We start from the raw sequence: 21678 nt of genomic DNA, 5'->3' as shown, positions 1-21678 counted from the left end.
GGCTTCAGTTACCAAATTAACACATAGGTCATATCCTTTTTTGAAAGTGGTTTGACAAAAACACCTTTATTTTGGAGAGAATACATTTTTTTTTGGCTTAACAATTTTCTCTACAAAAATTTAATTCATTCGGGAGTGAGGACCTTTTTCTGTGGGTTTTTAGCTTGTAATTTTTTACTTAACAAACCAGTAACCAACTCTTAGGAAATCGTTCCCTCGACCCCTGCAATAGCAGTTCGATATATCTGTCAGCATAACCATTTTGCACCCCCCCCCCCCGCAAAAAAAAAAAAAAAAAAAAAAATGTTGTATTTGTAAAGACCTTTATGGCCCATTAACATGACCTTGCAACTTTCAACACAATAGACATCGAACGTGGGAATGAGAAGAGGGGCATTTGCCCATAATAAGTCAAGTGGAAATTTCATTTGTTATTTTTGTTTGCCTTTTGTTTAATGAATGAATAAAATAAATGAATAAAATAAACAAATTGATAAATAAATGAGTCGAAAGTGAAAAGACATTTAAAAATAAAAGTTAGACCTGGGATATTTGAATTCAATCTTAATATTCATCAAATAAAAAAAAGATTAAGAAATAGATTATAAGTTTCCATCGTTAAGAAAGATTAACGCGAAGAAATTGGATGCATACTCATGAAAATACGAAATAATCAATACGATTAATTTCTAATCCACACTTTTTGGATGTATATTATTGTGATATTGTATGATTTGTCTTTGCTTTTGTTTTTTAAGTGTGTTTTCTTGTGTATGATAATTATTTGTTTGTTTGTTTTATTCATTTAAATACGGGATAAAAAACCTGCTATCAGCCGCAAGGCTGTTTTTCAGCAAGTCCGTGCATAAAAGTTGAAAAACATAAAACAATAAATTATAAATCATGAACAAAATAATAAATACATGTACAAACATTTGAACAGATATAAGTTACATTGTACATGATAAAATTAAAAATAATGTATTTTAGGGTGAGTGTAGATGAATGAAATTTAATAAACGAAACAATAAACACATTGAAACAAAATGCAACGGTATGTCATTGTCGAATAAACATAAACATTACAATAATTAACTAATTAACTTCAAAACATGAGTGAAATGAAGATTTGTATGAGATGTGATAATCAGCGTATACTCTAAGAACAATATTTTTTTTTAACTCTTCAAGTAATAGTGTGCAGGATCCGACTCGATTTAATTTAGAGATGAAGTTATAAGGGGAAGTAAAATCATAAGTGGACAAAATAATAATCCAATATTATTATGTCTACTTATTCACCATAGAAACCAAAAGTGTTCATCTCGTAAGCCTTTCCTGTATAATTTAAAAGGGAATAACCTTTGGAATCAACAGTCTCTTTTTTTATCAACACCGATAAATTCACATTACATAATTATTATAGAATGGATATCACACACATTATAATAATTACCGACACATGCATGGCCAGCTGGTAAATTTGCCATTCGTCAGGTAATGATTACTTATGAATGGCTAATTTACCAGATGCATGCATGGCTATAGCAATGCGTCGGTAATTACTTATGCATAGTTGTTTTAAAAAATGCAACCATTTTTTAGCCCGAAATTTCCACCATTCTATAAAACAGGTTTTTTCGTGCATCGGTAGGACTAGTGAGCATGTAGTAACTATGGAAACTAGTCCGATCCCGTTTAACAGTTCCTTAGTTTAATACCTTATGCTCACAAAACCTATACCGATGCACTCATATTTGTGCATCAATAATTTTGTATACTGACCCATTATCAGATACCGTATACTGCAAAACTGCAAATGCTTATTCTCTAGCAGCATTCTGTCTGAATTATAAATCTAATAATCAATATTTTGGGTACTCAATAAATGTGAAGATCCTCATTTATGTACTCGAGCTCATCATTTAAAAAAGAAAACAGAAGAGTTATATGTGGGATTTTAATCAAAGACTTTTAGCTTTTAAATTCAAACCCACATACGGTTCAAATCTAAATCTAATGCCTGACTTGTCATTATTCACCAACGCTCTTGGTTTATCTTAAATCCTTTAACTATAGAGAAAGAGCTATCATTTTGCAATAAAAACTGTATGACTTCAGAGGTTTTGTTCATGTGAATAGAGCATGATTTTGACCTAAATGACAAAAGATAATGAAAGTGCTTTATTAATTTGAATTGTATTTATTCAAGCTCTAACTCTAAATATCTAAAATTATTTGGTAACTTTCCATATCACAAAATACCGTAACAAAGGGCATGAAGGGTATGATGTCAAGCAAGGAATGAGCTGTACATGTACTAATACGAAACAAAAAAACTTGAAAGCTCTTTTAAAATGAAAAAAAAATATCGATCTCGTTGATTCTTGCGAAATTTCCATCCAGAAACCCAATGTGACCATTCCTTTTATTTACATCCGCTCAAGCAAGCATGAATATATCTTTTTTTTTCTAATACTAATATCATATGATTGTTTTGGCTGTCCTCGATATGGAAATGTATGTCTCATGATTTCCTCATTCTGTCTTTCTGATGCTTTTATTTTCTCATCATCTATTCATCCCCCCCCCCCCCCCCCCCATAGTAGGACGTTTTATTTTCTGATCCATTTTTATTGGGCCAGTGTGAAGAAAATTGACTAGATGTTGTCCATCATGTCATTGTATTGTGTTATCTCCATGTCATAATCGAGCACTTCCATATTTTTTTTAAAGAAAGTCGGAATATTAATTTAAAGGGTGAGCTAAGTTAATAATGCGATTAGAAATGATAACCATGGGATGAGAATATTCTTTTATTGTTGTTGTTTTTCAACTGTACAGATCATCAAAGCAATGTGATATAATATGAAAATGATCAATATTCTAAAATTCAGTGCACCTCATATTCAAGCTTAGATTCTTGATCCTGATAGAATATTACATGTTTCTCTATATATAGAAGTAAAATTGTGTATTCCAAAAGTGCATTTGATTGAATTCGAGGGCATAATTCCTACTCTGTCTTGGTTCACAAGAAAGTACAAACTTCAGCTTTTTTTCTTCAGAAATATTCTCTCTTCAAATTGCTCGTAATCACTGATGAGTGAGTAATGCCAATTCATATTCATATTTGATAAAGTTACATAATTAAAGATGAGGATCTTAGATTTACAATCTGATTCTAATTATCTTCCATTCTCGATTCCGATTTTTTTTTTCTGAAAAACAATATACATATACAGGATGTTACATAATTATATAGCATCATACCGTATACAAAATAAGTCCAAAAGTTTAGTCTTTTGCCAATCAAGAATTTATTCAAAGTTACTCAAAGTTCAATGTTGTATGGCCCAATATTGTTTAATACTGCATGAACATGAATTCTAATCATATTATCACAACATAAATTTCAAAAAGTGAAAAGTTGTACCCAATATTAGTCGTGCTCAAGATGGAAAAGTTGATTGGCCCAAATCTGCATCCTCACATTGTATTTTTCCATTTACACAGGAAATACAAAACTAAACGGTGACACGACCCCACGACCTATACCCCTGCGACATGTTACGCAGTTGTCGCCGGATCAAGTGTCATGGTACCTAATTTTCACGAACCTTCACAAACTCTTGGTCTTATTTTTCAAAAATTTTAAACAACTTTGACCAATAGTATTAGAAAATCGAACATTGCTGATTAAAACATTTAATATTTTGTCTAAAATTTAAACAATATCTGCTCAGTTTTTGTCGTAAACCAGGTAGTATAAAGTGTTTATACTGTGTACGATAAAATATCTAACCAGTGGCTGACCTGGTACATAATAGTTTCTTACAGTCAACCTTATAATCAATTCCTCTCTTTATATAGTACAATAGACTATAAAAGTATTTAATCAAATTAATAAAATGCTGGTTGAAATGTGCAATAGATCAACGATTATTGAAAGCGTGAATGCTGGCCTAATAATTTATCTTTCATTTTTTCATATTTTAGGACCCGGGATATATTCATTAATATTTACTTTGATCACTATGGCACACTGTCATGATTATTTGGTCTATAAAATCACTTGCATCTTGCAGGTACGTTTTTATATCATTTTATCAATAAATCATGTGACCCGAATTCAGGCAAAGTGACTGGTGTTATGAGGAGTACAGAGTGGCTACCTCATCCACTTCTATACTGTTGCTCCTTCTGCCGAATAGTCTTCAGGGACATAACGCATGTATGATAATCAAAGAATTCATGTAAGACATAAACCATCCTTAGGAGGACCGAGGAGTGAAAGTGTTTTCCACTGTTTTCTTAGGCACTTCTAGACACATTTATACATTTCCCTACCTTTGTGTTTTGTGGCAACAGCATCTTGAATGCGTATTCTTTGATCTAAAGTTTTAATTCAAAAAATCAAGTGGAACGCCTCTGGCAGTCTCGCCTGCGATACGCGATTCAATAAAGCAGCAGTGATGACTTTGAAAACGACTATTGAATACTTATTCCCAAGAAACGCAAATGATAATAAAACACTATATTTATTTACCCTAGATGACATTTGACCTTGATCATGTGACCTAAGACTCATGCAAAACATTAAGTGATACTTGATTACCATTTCGTCCTTGTTTCATGAAGTAGTTCCATATGCTTTCAAATCATGATAGCGATCCCATAGCGATTCAACAATACTACTAACACGGTCAAAGTTCATAGACCATAATGACCTTTGACCTTGGTCATGTGACCTGAAACTCGCACATAATTTTAGTGATACTTGATTGCTCTTATGTCTAAGTTTCATGAACTAGATCCATAAACTTTAAAAGTTATGATGGCAATTCACCTATTACCCCCAAAATGACCAAAGTTCGTTGACCCTACATGACATTTGACCTTGGTCATATGACCCGAAACTCGGGCAGGATGTTCAGTAAACACAATTACCCTTATGTCAAAGTTTCATGAACTAGATCCAAAAATATAAGTTATGACGAAATTTCACAAACTTAACCTTGGTTAAGATTTCGATGTTAATTCCCCTATAAGTTCATTAACCCTAAATGACCTTTGATCGTGGTCATGTGACCTAAAACTCAGACAGGAAGTTCAGTAATACTTGATTACCCTTATGTCCAAGTTTCATGAACTCGGTCCATATACTATCTAATTTATGATGACAGTAAAAAAAAACTTAACCTTGGTTAAGATTTCATGTTGACGACGCCGCCGTCGCCGCCTTTCCGACGGTGCGCCGTCGGAAAAGCGTCGTCTAGTCTCGCTCTGCTATGCAGGCGAGACAAAAAACCAACAAGCAAGCGTCTCCTAGACTATTGTATCCGTGGTTCAGTATCTCCTTCATTCATATGATTCTTTAGTCTCATGGATTCGCTTCCATCCTGTAGGTACTTGCCAACCTCGTTCGCCGCATCGTACCTTTCAGCGTCACGAAGAACACCGTAGAGCCACCGACAGTCCTTCCCTTTCTGCGCTGCGACGTCCAATAACTCCTCAGTAGGACTCGGCTTCATACGAATGAGACTCACCAATGCATCCAGATGAAGACTTTCAGCCAGAACACGCCAGTCATTGACCGATGATGTGACAGAGCTAGGAGGGTCAAGTAAAGCCGTGAGCTTTGATCGGAGCCGAAGAGGGAAGACAGCAGTATGTTGGTCGCCTTGCAGAGTCAGGATATCACGGTGAAAACCATTGTTTGAAGAAGGTTGCACCACCGTCTCCTTGGTGTAATAAGGGGAATAAAGAATCAGAATATCGTTTATTATAACCATTTTAATATTGATTGCTATCCCTGAAAATTTTATACGAAGATCAACACGATTATTACCATGATTCGCAAGGGCTTCTCATTGGGATATTGTGATCTGGGCATATGGCTTTGGTGCGAAATGTAGATAGCGGATAAATTGTACAGACATGATAGGGTTAGAACCCGCCAGTCCAGCACTGAACCCTTGGAAGAATTATAATTCACTTTAACCGTCTCCATTAAGAATAATAAATTTTATTTTATTCTTGCACTTAGCTTGGACGAGTACAGTGTTTAATGAGCGTCAATTGATTTCTTGTTTGATAATAAACGCTATTTCATAATCGTCATCATGTTATCTACTCCGCCAGAAGCAATAATTGTCTGAAGGAAATCGATATCTTTACCGATCGAACCACCCACGATCAACTAGAATTAAATGAGGGTTCCACAATTCCTTTGCTTTGTGAGTATAGGCCTACTTACCGTGTGGATATTGATATTAGTTGTGTTTGTTTGAGAATGTCCAACGGAATCCTGTTTGGCAATCGGCAAATTATCGTCACCCTTTTGGTTCCCTTTCGTGTTTGATAGATCAACCTCATCGACTACGGTACTACTATTAGCACCATCTCTGCCAAGCGAATGCTCATTATTGTGATCATTGTCCACGAGATCATCCTTTCTGCGATCCTCTGTCGATTTGATGGGAGTTGTACGAGATGGCACCCTAGCAGTCGTACTCTCAAACCCATTGATGGCCATCGAAGGCACTGCCTGTGTGACATGTACATTTAGATTGGTTGTGGCATGTGAATGATTCCCAGTACTTTTGATTGGGTTCTTACTGGGGAAGGACATTGCAACTTCGAAGTGTCTCTTAACGTCTGGCATGCCCTTCTGATAGAGACAGATACTGAAGTTTAGATCGATGCATGATGGATTGTCGTGTTTGAATGTAAATGAGACGTTGTTGCACTTTTCTTTCCAGATGTCTGTAAGAAGACCGATATCCTCCCACTTGCGCCCTATGGGGTTCCATCCTTCACTCACGTGTTCCAAGTCGAAAATAAGATCTCCTCCCTTTTCATCCATCAAGAATTCTAAGGGGCATCGTATCATAGTACAGTCATGCTTCGCTTGTTGATAGGTTGCAAACTGGAGAGCACACGGCGTGTTGTTGAGCATGTAGATGAATGTCTGAAACTGTCCTCCCTCCTTCTTTCCGAACGCAGCCAGCTGAATCCACTTCTTTGTCAACTTAAAATGTGTCCCTTGAGAGATAGAGGTGTACATTGAAAAATGAGATAGGTACACTTGACATTGGTTTTCAAGGAGTGCATATTCAATCTTCCCACATTTCTTCCGATACTGGATGGGTTTCCAATGCTTGTCCTGTGTCAAGTGTGTCTCGCTGGACAACACCACGATGTCTCTGGCATCATCTGCACAATGCATGAAGCTTAAAATGGCAGGCTTTGCCAGCTTCAGTCCATGTGGGCCGCAGTGAACCATAGGACTCATAAGACTCTGTGTATCTGTCACTGGTGGGGAATCGCTTCCGTCCCAGCTAAGTATCAACTGAATAATTTGCTTCATACCGCGAGGGATGGCGCATGGTGGAATGAGAAGAGAAACTCCCATTTTGTCCAGAACTAAAGTTCCTCCTGCGTCGTCAATCTCCCTCGATATGCCAACCAGGAGTTTACCTTCAATTTTGGTAATTACATCTTCTTTCATATCGGTCTGTAACAATGCTGATAACTCATGATCTAGGCGACCGCTCCCACAACTATTCGGGGTTATTAAACCATGCTGTTCGCCAGACACTTTCACGACTATTCCTTGGAAACTCGAGTCAGCATCACAAGTGCTACATCCTAGATGAGAGCCGTTTTGGAACTCTTCATCCTCATGTTCTGGTACATACGGAGATATTGCCTTAATATTCCCATTAACCATTTGCTGTAGACGAGGCATCGATGCGATCGACTGTTTGTGACGATTCATGGTATTTGTAAGATGCATCCGAAATTCTCCATCATCTTCATTCTCCTCACGCCGTCGACCTTTCTTTCTCTTGATAAAGGCAACGTAAAGGATGAATATCAAAAGAATTATCAACAATATTACAATGGCGATACTTAAGACTGGTAGCACCACATCGTGAATAGTATTTGGACAACCCAAGTTGTCCATCATTTGGTATCGGTTAGTCCCCTTGATTATTGTAGACCAAAATAATGTTGACGATGAACTGAATATAAAGATGTAAATCATGTCATCTTAATATGTTGCAATGTCTGCACTGATACCCTTGTCCTGGTTCAATTCACTTACACTCTTAAGTGAAAAGCGGAAGTTAAAACAATATCATATTCACGTGCTAAAAAATTACAGATATTTCAGTCATGTCCGGTTTTGCCTCTTACAAAACGATATACGATTATGTGTAAGCATTTTCTGTAAAGCACTATATAAAAAGAGACATCGTTCCGTTGCATTAAGAGTTTTATGAGAAGTGGAATTGATTATTACTTCAATGAACATCCTCTCTCTTATTAATGCCATTAATATTCTTGCGGGTATGGTATTGTATTTTGTATAGTATATGAGACGATTACTTTAATGTTCATCTCATTATACTTTAAATGGGCAGCCAACATGTGACGTCTAAATGGAAATTGTAAAAGATATCTCTGGCTAAAATAAGGTGCGAGTTTGGAACAATATTTCGATTTGAATTGATTAAAAAATAATATCTAAATTTAAAAAAAAAATCATAGCATTTCTGACAAAATCAGTGCACTATTAAAACCTGAAAATGTTGGGTTATGCCTACTGCCTGGCCCTGTGTTTACTTACCGCCACATTCAACAAGACTGACAACATATATGACGTCATTTATAGGGTGATTTTATGATATGCATGTTAACTGATCCCAGGCAGTTCCAATCTGCGACCAACCTGTGTCAGTATGCAAGTCTACTGTCTATGCAACACACAACACATATTCCCTGAGGGTCATAAAAATATCATGATTTTTGTAACCAAAAAAAAAAAAAAATCACACACACATTTGTTTGTTTGTTTTATTTTCACCAATCATAACAAAAATGAACTGACAGAATATAGTGTTGCATTGATAATGATACATATTAGGAACTAAGCATAAACAAACTGTGCCCACATTTATGATCTTTCTTTTATCATGACCTTGGCTACGTTTTTTATTAACTAAAATGTGTATTTTTTATATCCTTGAGAGGCCCTCTATTTGATTGGAAATCAGTAATCAATCACATAAATTTGATTTTTTTTTTTATTTAAGGAAATGAATTTTGCACTGAGACAGGGCACACGATGAATAACTGTAAGAGGAACTGGTTGTGCAAAAATAGCGTTTATTTTCTAGATCAAGCCATAAAATGCTTAAAATGCCCAATACTACCAAGTAACTTCCAGCAGTGCAAAGTGGTGTCATGTGCGAGGATAATGTTATCCTGAGTGATCCCAGAGGAGCGTTTCAGGAAAGGACTTGTCGGACGTGTTATCTGCTAGCTACTATAGTAACAAAGCTTCTCAGCCAATCAAAATCAAGGAGAGTTATCCGATCTGACAACTTCAGTTGTCGGACATCAATGTTGATGGAACCATGGAGGTATAGGCCTCCATGATGAAACGCTCCCAGGGCCTAACGCTCAACAGCGCACGCCCATTTATGACGTCATCCATCCAGTAGGGAAATACCCGTACCATTATAGGGTCAGGAATCATAGCCTAACCCTTCTGTCTAATAGTCACCTCTACCCTCGCTCCTTTGGCCAGTGTTAACTTGGTATTGGATCTTTAACTTTGGATCATATTACTCTATAATGTTGATTACTTTGTAAAATCGTATTCTGTTCGCCACTAGCTAATATTCAAGACACGCAAGGACCCACACAGCATTAAAAACGGATCGAATGCCATCAGCTTATTCCGAAATCAGAGTCAAATTTGATGACAAACTTTTGTTGCTGGTGAATCTCAGGTGAGTAAAGGCCTACATGATGCAATTGTGAGTTTATCAACTCGGAAATGTATTCTTTTTTAGTATGTGTGTGTGGGTGTTGGTGTGGGTGTGTGTGAGGGTGTGTGGGGTGCGTGTTTGTGTGTATGAGGATATGTGAGAGTGGGTGATGTGTGTGTGTGTGTGTGTGTGTGTGTGTAAAGACCATGTAATGGAAAGTAAAGAAAACACTGCAGCCAAATATCACACAAATTTTCAGATACCATGAATTATTATTAATATTTTAGAAAAGTTTTGGATGAAATCAAAATTAGTGATATTCTAATTCTTTCTGGTGTCACTCATAAAATTTGTTTCAGTGGCGTACGTGCGCGGGGGGATGAAGCCCCCCCCCCCCCGACAGAATTTAGTGTTTTTTTAATTTGCTTGTCAGAAAATATTTAGACGGTTGATCCTTGAAATGGCAGTGACATTTTTTCTTTTTATTTTTTAGTTGTCAGAATTGGTTTGCCCCCCCCCCCCCATCCACGTGAGGTTTTCCAGGGAAGCCACTTAACACTATAATTGTTTAAGCAACAATGATTCATTTAGTTGTTTTCTCATAAAATGATGATAATGATTAGTATATATAGTTACTCATTTTAGCTTTGCATTTTAGTCGACAATCATTCCCTCTCATTGTGTATCTTTTTATAGGCATTTTTGCGCAATTATGTCTTTAAGGAAACTTCATAGTTATATACATTTTGAAAGGTGGAAAAGAGAGCAACAGTAATTGACAAATGGTTACAATAATGACCCGTTCGATGACGTTATTGTACCATTGGAGCTATCGCTGAATAACACAAATTTGAAGAATGGGGTATACACAATGGACAGAATTTAAGCAAATATAAATGTGATATGGACTTTGAACTTGATAGTCGGGTCGACTCAATAATCAAGATTGGTTATTGATATAGCATAGTTAATTAATTTTGTGCTTCGTCGGGCCTGCATTATAAAGGATGTTCAATAACGTTGTAAAAAAGTCACATTTCGGAGAGATCGAGTGAAATGTGTGACTCTCGACAAGGGTACAAGTCTGAGTGTGTGTGTGCGCGGAAGTGTATTGCATGTAAGTGCGTTTTTCATTAAAGGAGAATGAAACCCTTGAAACCAGCTGAATCCATATCAAAGAGAAAAATCAAAGAAACATATTGTTGAAAGTTTGAGGAAGATTGAATGAATAATAAGAAAGTTATGAGCATTCGAATATTGAGATCACTAGTGCCATGTAGATCCTCCCAACGGCAATGCGACCAAGATCTGTGATATCACACACGTACAACTCCCTCATTACTTTAGTACTTATTTCACTTATATTCTCACTTTTATAGAGTCTATCACAAGGTGAGGTGTTCTCTTTATGAGATGACAAGTACAGAGGTTTCACAACATTATATCATTGATGAATCGTTTGTCATATGATTAGAATGAGCAAAAAGAGATGTTTTGGGGTATATTTTCAGTGTCCAAATGGGAGAGTTGTACGTGTGTGACATCACAGATCTTGGTCGCATTGCCAATGGGAGGATCTCCATAGCATTAGTGATCTCGACATTCAAACGCTCATAACTCTTTTATTGCTAGTCCTATTTTACTCAAAGTTTTGTTGATCTTATTCTTTGATTTTTCTGCTTTCACAAAAGCTAACTTGCTCCAAGAGTTTCATTCTCCTTTAAACACCAAAAAGTGCGTGCATGATGGTTGTGTGGGGAGAGGGGGGGGGGCTGTGCTTCTCTTGATGTGGATACATAAATGCAGTGCATGAGGGTAATGATAAATCCATTTACTTTTTTTTCTTCTCATTTTATTGGAATATTCGTTTAAACATATTAAGGGACAACATCATGGCGAATGTTTAATGATTGGGAACTCACCATGCTCACGTGCATGTTATAGAATGATGATGGTTTTTTAGTCAGTATCTTAATTGGTCCTCGTCGGGGGAAAGGACTTAGTGTACTTTTTATTTTTTGATGGCTCCAGTTAACAGCCAAATTTACCACATATGCACACACTCCGACCCTATAAACTTTTTCCCATACTGCTTTTAATCCCAAATTTATAAACTATTTCGCGTTTCAAAAAAAATTAGGGTGGACCCCCCCCCCCTAAAATTTTGGTTGGTAACCTTTTTTTTTGCTTGTCAAATTTGTTACCTGTGTCCATCCCAAATTTCAGGTGGACCCCCAGCCCCTCTAAATTTGTTGGCTTCCGCCGCCAATGTTTGTGAACCAAAAAGGAAAATGATTTATCATTATGGAAAGGAAATTGTGACCAGTGCAGGGTCTCCAAGCGCGAACGCGCAATCAATCAATTTCTTTCATTCGTTTCATTTCGATAAAAAAATACCCTAAACGACTTGTAATGGAAAATCTAATTGGCAGCTATATTTATCATACCCACTGAACTATACCACTACGCAGTGGTATATAGTTCAATGATTAAACCACGTAATTATTTGGAACGGAATAGCCCTCACCCCCACCCATCCACCTCCTAACGTGTTTTGATCATGTTGTGTATGGGTTTGGTAATTTATTTTTTTTTAATCCCAAAATATTTTCTGGTTGTCGAAACACACGAGTGTTTCTCAAGTCTGAATGAACCAGGGGAAAGAAGTTAAAAACATTAACAATAATGGAGTAATAAAAGACAAGTCACAATATCAAATTGGAACAGAAGCGTTTCTTTGAACAATAAAGTAAAACCAAAATACATAGGCCAGAGTAACCCCCCCCCCCGCAAGCACTCTAGAATTAGGCATACGTCTATAGGTCTATCTCCGTGAATATTTCACTAACTTTTAATCACTTTAAAAGACAACTAAAACATTACTTTCTTGCAAGATTGACTCATCGAACTAATCGGCATTGATTTGAGATAAATTTGGAAATGCCCGGATTGATTTCTTCATTGTCTGAGTGCAATCTCATGATTACAAATATAATTTCATTTCGTGTCATTCCACTACCTTCATTTTATTTGAAACAAAAACAAAAAACATAAGTATGCCTGCTTAATTTTAGAATGGTACCAAGTCGACAGGAGAAAGACCGCCCCATGCTTTTTTTTTTCAAATAGTGAAAAAAAGGGAAAAGAAGAGCATAAAAAGAGTGGACTAAGTCGTGCTATAGAGTATACCGAACCGATGACGTCAGTTGCCATGGTGCCATGGCGGCCTGCGTGTTTCTCCTATATAGGGAAAAATGGCTGCAACCTCAGAATGGTGGTAATTTTTGCAAATACAAATATGTATAGACGATCGTCAGCTGCGACTCTGTTTAGAACCAGCCGGTTCGTTGTTATGACAGTGACGTCACACTTCGGTACTCTTTGAATTGACAAAATTATGACGTCATTTTAGGTCGTATTGACCCCCCCCCCTCCTCCGTGCCATCAGAATGCACTCTCTCCGCTCCTACATTATATAATTAAAAAAAAGAAGATAAATTATAACTGTTTGAATCATTGTAAACTGTACAACGTGATATGGATAAGAAGAAAAAACATAACCGCAGGTTGGTCATGTGGGAGAGACTATGGGTTTGTAGACTGCAACAACTATACGTTACGTCAAAGGAATTTGCATATTAATGAATTCTGCAAAACCGCTTCAATGTTTGGTGACCGGGTTCACAAAAAGTAAAGGTACGGTCGATTGGTTGGTCGTGATGATTGCGATTGGTAAAACAATGGACATTGACCCTGCGTCGAAAATTTGCCAATAAACGTCAGTGCTCGATTATATTGATAATAAAATTATAGTCAATTCTCCTTCGTGTTGTACATGTTTAGTTGGCATGGTCGAGGCCCATGCACCAGATATGGTATTTTGCTTTTTTCAACATTTATTTACATTCTCTGATCTATTAGGGTATATCCTATTTTACCAGCTCAATTTATTTTTGCTTTCTTTATGTATGTACATATTTTATTTATTTCTTGATATTTTTCCAACAATGCGTTCTTTAATTTGATATGCATGAAGCGCTATATAAATATCGCATATTATTATCCATTAAACGATTAATCTATGAATGAATTAATCGTTTAATGGAAATAAGTAAATATGTAACAGTTAATAGGTTTTTTTGGGGGGATGGAAGCGACAAGAAACGGAAACAGGGAAATAAGAGCGATAATGCTTGAACCCTCCCCCTTGATCGACCCTGATCTTTAAATCCCAATATACACTACTTGTGCGTTAACAGTTTACTCAAAATACAGTATATAACAGATGTAATAATACAATTATTCCTTTTGGTGCCTTTATTTGTCATAGAATCTTGGATGGAGCGACCTGTTTGAACAGAAAGGTCCAAGTCTATACCTCCCTGAGAATCCGTCACTCCGTCATTCTCGCGGCATCCTTTGGAACAGTGCTAAGAAACCTCACGACAACTTCACGATTAGTTTGCTATCAGCTCGGGTTCAAAGGGAGTTAAGTGTGCTGGAGTGTTTATCAGCACACACAGAAAAGGGGTTTGATATTTATATTGCAAAGCAAGTCTGCAGAGACTTGGTGGAAATCGGACTTTTCATGTACAGAGATCACAAAGAAGAGCACTTCCGCTTATGATTGAGATTGTATGAGTATTTCGGTGAGAACTTTGTGGCAGACATGGAAAAAATGAAAGGAAAACTGGCCAGATTTCATATGCGTACACCACCCCCAGTTCGATGGTGAATTTAGGTGAAACATTTGACTTGTGGATTGACCAAAGAAATCTATACCTTCCTTTGATTTTCATTGCATAGCCGATTAAAAGCAAGCAAAATGAAAAAGAAATCAATAGGCACTGATGTTCATCAGGTAGTAGCAGTTTTAAGCGTCGTCATCGTTTTGTTGGTAATAATAGTTGTGTTGTTGGTAGTCTACATCGCTGTCCTCAAATGGAAAAAGGGTCGACGACGTCGTTCGGAACGCGACATCGATCAACCGACATCGATGTTTCACCATCTCCCGTCAAACTGCATTATATCCAACGCGATCATGTCCATGACCGATTACCAGATCAGGAAAGAACGGGAGAACACCAAGGTGAATCCTGCGTACGTTCCAGAGGATGATGAACCCCAGAATGGATGGGAGCTAAGTTGTGGACCTTGTGGTGGCGACTCGAACGGCCATCGCGAGAATGAAGAAAATGTGACTCATGAGCAGGAAATATTAACGCCCTATAGTTGTGGTAGTGGTCGTATCGACAGTGAGTTGATCGAGCTTTTGAAAACAGATATGAAGGAAAGTGTCACTGTTGAGGTCGATAGCAAGCTGTTGGTGTTTATGTCCAGAGAGATTGATGATTCAGGTGGAACTCTTGTTCTGGACAAGATGGGCATTTCACTCATAATTCCTCCCTGCGCCATCCCTCGGGGTAAGAAGGAGATCATACAACTGGTCCTTGACTGGGATCTAAGCGACTTCCCACCGATGAAAGAGACACAAACTATCATAAGCCCTGTTGTTCATTGTGGTCCACATGGACTGAAGCTGGCAAAGCCTGCAATTCTAAGCTTCATGCATTGTGCAGATGATACCAGAGACATCGTGGTGTTGTCCAGCGAGACGCACTTGACACAGGACAAGCATTGGAAACCCATCCAGCATCGGAAGAAATGTGGGAAGGTTGAATATGCGCTCCTTGAAAACCAATGTCAGGTGTACCTATCTCATTTCTCTTTGTACACATGTATCGCTCAAGGATCACATCCTAAGTTGACAAAGAAGTGGATTCAACTCGCCGCGTTCGGAAAGAAGGAGGGAGGCCAATTCCAAGTCTTGATGTACATGCTCAACAACACGCCATGTGCTCTGCAGTTTGCAACCCAGCAACAAGCCAAGTATAATTGTCCAATGCTTCGATGTCCGTTGGAATTTTTAATTGACGAAGAAGGAGGAGATCTTGTTTTCGAATTGAAACACCTTAATGATGGATGGAGTCCTGTGGGTCGAAAATTTGAGGAAACTGGACTTTTCCCTGACATCTGGCAAGGAAAGTGTAATAACATTTCATTCACCTTCAAGCACGTCGATCCATCCTGCAATGACCTCAACTTCAATATCTGTCTCTTTCAGAAGCACATGCCAGAAGTGAAGAGACACTTCGAAGTTGCCATGTCATTCCAAATGAAAAGTTCAGCTCGAAGTCGGACAAAGCGAAGGTTCGCACAACCGACCACCAATCTGAACTTGAATCTCTCTCCTGCTCTCCCTTCTGTAGTCATCAACGGATTCGACAGCGGTATTTCGACCTCTGCTTCGGAGACGACGTCATTCAAGTCAGTGATCATGGATCAATATCACATCAATGGCATTGATATCCATACTGATGACGACAAGGAGGCTCAGTTCGATATGGTTGTTTCTGGTTGTTGCGGAGGAGATCAGGCATTTGATGGTAGCGAGTACAGTGACGATGACGATGATGATCAGGAAGATTTGGAGAAGGTGACACCGGCCACAAAAGAAGACATAGTCAACGACGGAATGATGGCTGTAAAGACACGTCAAAGACGGTCGAGGACATTTCCTGGAAGTAACAACTCTACAAGCACAACAAATATCAACATTCACACGGTTAGTAAAAGCTCAATTTTATGTGCCTTGTTTTTTTTTTTTAAATCATGCTTCTTATTAGCTCATATAAGTGTAATAGTGTATTTCAATAACTTGTCGGCTGACTTACCTGGTGTGTTTAATCCTTTACACTATATTCCCATCTTTGTAAGTATATTTCTTTAATTCATTTCTACAAGACTTTCCCATTTTGTTTCATCTTTTTCAAAAGGTAAATAGATCAGTCGATTACCCATCATGATCTACTATGATTCCGATACTAAAATTGAATTAATCGCTGGTTTGTGCCCTGAATCTCTACACTCTACACTTCTACACTTCTTTTGGGCATTTTTATTTATCCAGTGTGATGAAAATTTTGCCCATTCTAAAGTAATTGCTGTTTATCTTTTACTGCGATGGACAATAAAATACTGCCCCAAATTAGTTGGACACATATTTCCCTCGTACCGCTTAGAATTTTTACCCATTGTTTTTTTTACAGTGTATGGCAAGTTTATTTATCCTTCATTGTTACCTTTGAATATATAGTTTACATAATACCTTATTTTCAAGATATTGCTCCTTCCCGGCATGCCCATGGGCCACATCCTGTGGCGTACTCTGCATAACAAATTTACAACTCAAATCACGGTAGACACGTGAAACGATTGGTGGCAGTGGCAAAGATTTGGTATTCATACTATAAAGTTGCGTAAATATAGAAAATAATGTAATGTACAAATGACATAAAAATACAGTAAAATTCATTCGTGATGTAGTTTAGTCTTTCAAAGCAAAGATCATTGAATAAAATTGAATAAAATATTTTTAAGTCCATGCATCATCTACAATTTCCGTAATGCTTCTTGAGTAGATAAAAAATTCATTGCAAATTTGCACCTCTAATTATCGTAATCAACATTATACTCCCAAATGACTGGGAACTTGATGAAAGGCTTCTCAGTATTCTCAAACTTTAGGGATTGTAAAATTCTGATCGGCTGTGATTAGTGGTAAATTGTCACTTGATTATTATAAGCCTATAACCTACTTTCCGTTTGCTTTCAGATCTAATCCTTCTTTGTCTGCTTACCATTCGGTATAATTGCTATATAACTTGGTCTAACAGCACAGGCCAAGTGTAGACCAAATCGGAAAACCAAATAGGCCTACATAGACCAAATGGGTTAAGCCCATGAAACCGTCATTAGTTTATGCACAACCAGGCTCTCGATTTAGATTACTGAATGGATTTTAAAATGAATCATTAGCCTAGGGCCTATTTCGATCGGAGTCTAAGTCTTTACCAACCTTAGCCAATCGGGATTGAATTCAGATCCCTACAATTTTCAGTGACTACCTATTGAATATTCATCTTTTTTCCAAAAGAAAACGTCATGTGCTCTAAAAGGGACCATTTCGATGTATGTTTGGGTTTTTTTCGATGAAGATGCAAAAAAGGTAGGATAGAAAGCGACCCCTCCCCCCGATTGCTCGACCCTGGAATTGCGGCATTCACCAGACCATACACAGCACAAATTGTGAAGTAAATCTTTGAACATAATATAGAGGACCATTCTAATCATTAATAAATTCGTTGTTAAATTTACAGTGTTAGTTAGTTTAACACCCATTTGTGTTATTACAACACCTTCTTTGGCTGTTTTCTTAACACTGTTTGGTGTTCTGCTTAAACTCAAAGGGTATTATTTTAACACTTCTGGGTGTGGTCCTCGAGGGACAACACCCTATGTCGGGTTTAACACCCCAGTCTTACCGGGCTTTTATTGGCTTCTCATACACAACACCAAGAATATACGTCTTTCATTTTGTCTTTTACAGATAGATTCTTATTCAATAAACCCGTCAAATTTGACTATTTTTTAACTTGTATTTTATCATTCTTTCAGGGGACAGTTGTCCAGTCTTCTACACCCCTTGATCACCATAGTCTTCCGCATGATGATCCGCCTCCTGCTGTCTTCCCTCTTCGGCTCCGATCAAAGCTCATGGCTTTACTTGACCCTCCTTGCCCTGTCACATCATCGGTCAATGACTGGCGTGTTCTGGCTGAGAGTCTTCATCTAGATGCATTGGTGAGTTTTATTCGTATGAAGCCGAGTCCTACTGAGGAGTTATTGGACGTCGCAGCGCAGAAAGGGAAGGACTGTCGGTGGCTCTACGGTGTTCTTCGTGACGCTGAAAGGTACGATGCGGCGAACGAGGTTGGCAAGTACCTACAGGATGGAAGCGAATCGCCGAGACGGAACAATGAAGAAGATCCCGGATGCATTGATCCCAGAATCTCTGAGACACGAGCTTGAAGTTTCTAAATGTTGGGCGTATTTATATTCGCATCATAGCCTTTGTATAAAAAGGATAATGTGAATTAGTGTTGATCTTGACTTTCGTTCTATTCTTTAAGACAATTTTTGCAAAAAGGTTATTCAGATCAGGAAACATCATGTATTTTTTTATATTGGTTTATTTTCTAATCTATTTGTCTGTTATTTTATATTTCTATCAAGTCGTTCCTTTATTTATTTTTGTTTTCATTATTCACCAGGTTATCAAGTTCGTTATCTATCTGTTATGTCATACATTCAGATTATATTCTTATCTGTGCATTTATCATTATTTGTTATCATGATAATCATTACAAAATGAACACACTTACCAAGTTTACCAAACAACCAAAGCAACAATAATAAAAACATTAAGTAAATAAGATGCGAATACTGTTGCTACCGGTGGTGAATATTCAATGTCTCCACCTGGCCCTCGGTACATAAAAGTTAACAGTATGGGAACTTTGCCACCAAATGGTAACTGCCATGGTAACGTGGCGCTGAAGCCAATCAAAATCAAGGATTCTGAGAAAGTTACCATTGGATGGCAGCGTAACTTTAATAGTTACTTTTATTCGACCGGGTCCAGAATGATTGTATTCAATTTGGAATTATTTTTCATTTTGTAGTCTCAGTTCATTATCACAACAATATATAATGTACCGATAATTCAGGTCGAAAAGAAATAGACATTAGGCAAGAAGCTGGGGGTAATTACTTTTAAGGTTGATTTTGGGAAGAATAATAGGACGAGAAGACAAGTAGACCGTTCAGGGACCAGTTGTAAAAACAGTAATACAACTTGATTTTCATCAAATCAGAAGCTCGCATTCATAGGACTCGCGTATGACTTTCTTAGTTTTGTTTAAACGTAAAAAAAACGTAAGGGGCAAAGGGCCCTCTGTCAGGTTGACCATGTGAGAAGACAAGATCTTGGTTGAGCATGAGACTTTGCCTAGACGGACAGAGAAGAAAACGGCTTGCCTTCCCCTGGTGTGTGTTTCATAAAGGTGTTCGTTAAGTTACGAGTGACGTTACAAATCACTGGTATTCCTTCTTAAGCGTTAAACCAACATCATCGAAAAGTTGGTGTATAATATTTACCACAAAAAAGGGATCACCAGTCGTTCGTTAAGTCGCTCGTAACTTTTGAACAACTTTATGAAACACCCACAACGTTTCGCACCCTTTATAGTTCGGTAACACCCAGTATTCTACCTTCTCAGCTGGACGAACTTGGTGTGACGAGAACCATGAGCTTGTCATTTTGTTTTCTTTTTCTCAACTTGAAGTGAACTAATGTTCTTGACTGGTTACCCTGAAAGGTCGACATGACAAGGACATGGCAAGGAGCTTTTCACATCGCCTTCTCATCAAAGAATCATGCCTTGATGTCGTCTTCCCTTCCTGAATTATTTCGTCATCTCGATGAACCAAAGTATATGATGCTCTGATGTGGTGCGTCAAAGATGAATTTCACCTATGATGACTACTGTCTTGACTATACTGTTACAGGTATTAACAATCGAACAATGAATAGTTAAATATTTTTTTATTTTTTTCAAAACTGGGTGATATTAATGTATAGTATATCAACTTTCATTTTCTTAGATTAGCTGCAGGCTTGGCAACAGCGGTATGTTAGAAGTACGAAAATTTTCAATTCCCAGGTTCAGATCAAGATTTTCGATTTTGTCACATTCAGGACTGAAAAAAGACGTTTGCAATGCCAAATCTGAAAAGGGTAATAGAAATAGACGTTCTACGTATCATTTCTGAAAAAAACTTCACGTTTTGAGTGCAAGATGAAAAGGTATTACGTCTCTTGTTCAAGCTATTGCAAATTTGTATCTATTGTTTTTGCGTTATTATTAGAGAGATGGGATGGGTAATCAAATAACAGAGCTAATCTAGATACATTATTTAGGTTAGAATGTGTATAGATATACACTTTTTTGTTTGGATTATTTTGATTTGTATTCATAAAATTAATGAGTGGCCCTAACGGACAGGTTTGGGGTCCTAATTCGAATTTTTAATATCGCACAATTTTATATCAGTGTCAAGGAGTTTTTATATTATAAGCAATTATGTAAAAAAATCGTTTGAAAATATTTATGATGATGATAAGAGCTGGCCTCTTTATGCATTTTCTTGATACGTTAAATATCATAAGCTATTTCCATACATAATATAATATACACAATGTATTATGTATACGAAAAAAAAGTATTTTTTTAGAATGTAGGCCGATTTCTTTAGCCCGAAAATAGTGCTTTTCGGCGTCTCTTTTATATTGATACCATTTACTTTACGGATGGTCCTTCTTTGCACTGTATATATGACTAGTGATGTTATAAGTATTCAAAGCTCTATAGTTGTCTCTTTTATACGTTTTGAATTAATGGCATGAAGAAATCCAGTGTATTGAGCGCAAAAATGTGAAGAATGAAAAAAAAATCCCCAGGCGGGATCCACCCCTCCCATATCTTGATTGACCATTGTGTTTAAGCATATTGGATATGATGGTGTTGTTGAAGATGTACGCAATCGGGTTGATCATATGCTGCCTTATCATACATGTAGGTCAACTATATAGTATTCTGATGAAAACAATTACAAAGTCATTTTCTACCTCGATTAGGGTATCCGTTCAATTATTCAAACAATGTTGAATTTTGTCTAAAGTATTTGAGTCAAATCATGTATGGTTCCATGATATTTGCTCCGGCCACGATGCGCAATCTCGCTGCAAATTCCTCACATAAATGGGATGACCAAATAAGCCAGTTCGTAGTTCCTCTCTGCGCATGATCAGAAGATTCTGCGCATGATCAGAGAAAGGTCATTGGTACTAAAGTGACATATTTGTGGTTTAAAATCTAATGAGATAAGCACCGACTTTGATGTCTTGATTATTCATATATTCTTTTGCATT

At 37.3% G+C, this 21678-nt stretch overlaps 2 protein-coding genes across 3 annotated transcripts; one reads left to right on the top strand and one right to left on the bottom strand.

Moving 5' to 3' along the window:
- Positions 1-5236: 5236 nt before the first annotated feature.
- Positions 5237-7998, bottom strand: LOC129273567 (netrin receptor UNC5A-like). Its single transcript, XM_054910625.2, has 2 exons — positions 6260-7998; positions 5237-5744 (listed from the first exon to the last, which is right to left on the bottom strand). The coding sequence occupies exons 1-2, from the start codon at positions 7973-7975 to the stop codon at positions 5334-5336; spliced, it is 2127 nt and encodes a 708-aa protein (XP_054766600.2). The 5' UTR covers positions 7976-7998; the 3' UTR covers positions 5237-5333.
- Positions 7999-9590: 1592 nt separating this feature from the next.
- LOC129273577 (uncharacterized) lies at positions 9591-21378 on the top strand. Of its 2 annotated transcripts, none has more exons than XM_064113555.1 (3): positions 9591-9806; positions 14116-16410; positions 18303-21378. In XM_064113555.1, exons 2-3 carry the CDS (start codon positions 14611-14613, stop codon positions 18714-18716), a joined length of 2214 nt encoding a protein of 737 aa, XP_063969625.1. In that variant the 5' UTR covers positions 9591-9806; positions 14116-14610; the 3' UTR covers positions 18717-21378. The 2 variants fall into 2 exon arrangements, with proteins under 2 accessions (XP_063969625.1, XP_063969633.1); XM_064113563.1 differs by lacking the exon at positions 9591-9806 and adding an exon at positions 13567-13660.
- Positions 21379-21678: the final 300 nt, after the last annotated feature.

This window comes from Lytechinus pictus, chromosome 2 (genome assembly GCF_037042905.1).
Source record: "Lytechinus pictus isolate F3 Inbred chromosome 2, Lp3.0, whole genome shotgun sequence".
NCBI lineage: Eukaryota > Metazoa > Echinodermata > Echinoidea > Temnopleuroida > Toxopneustidae > Lytechinus > Lytechinus pictus.
The sequence above is the reverse complement of the archived record's forward strand: the minus strand, read 5'-3'. Positions and strand labels throughout refer to the sequence as shown.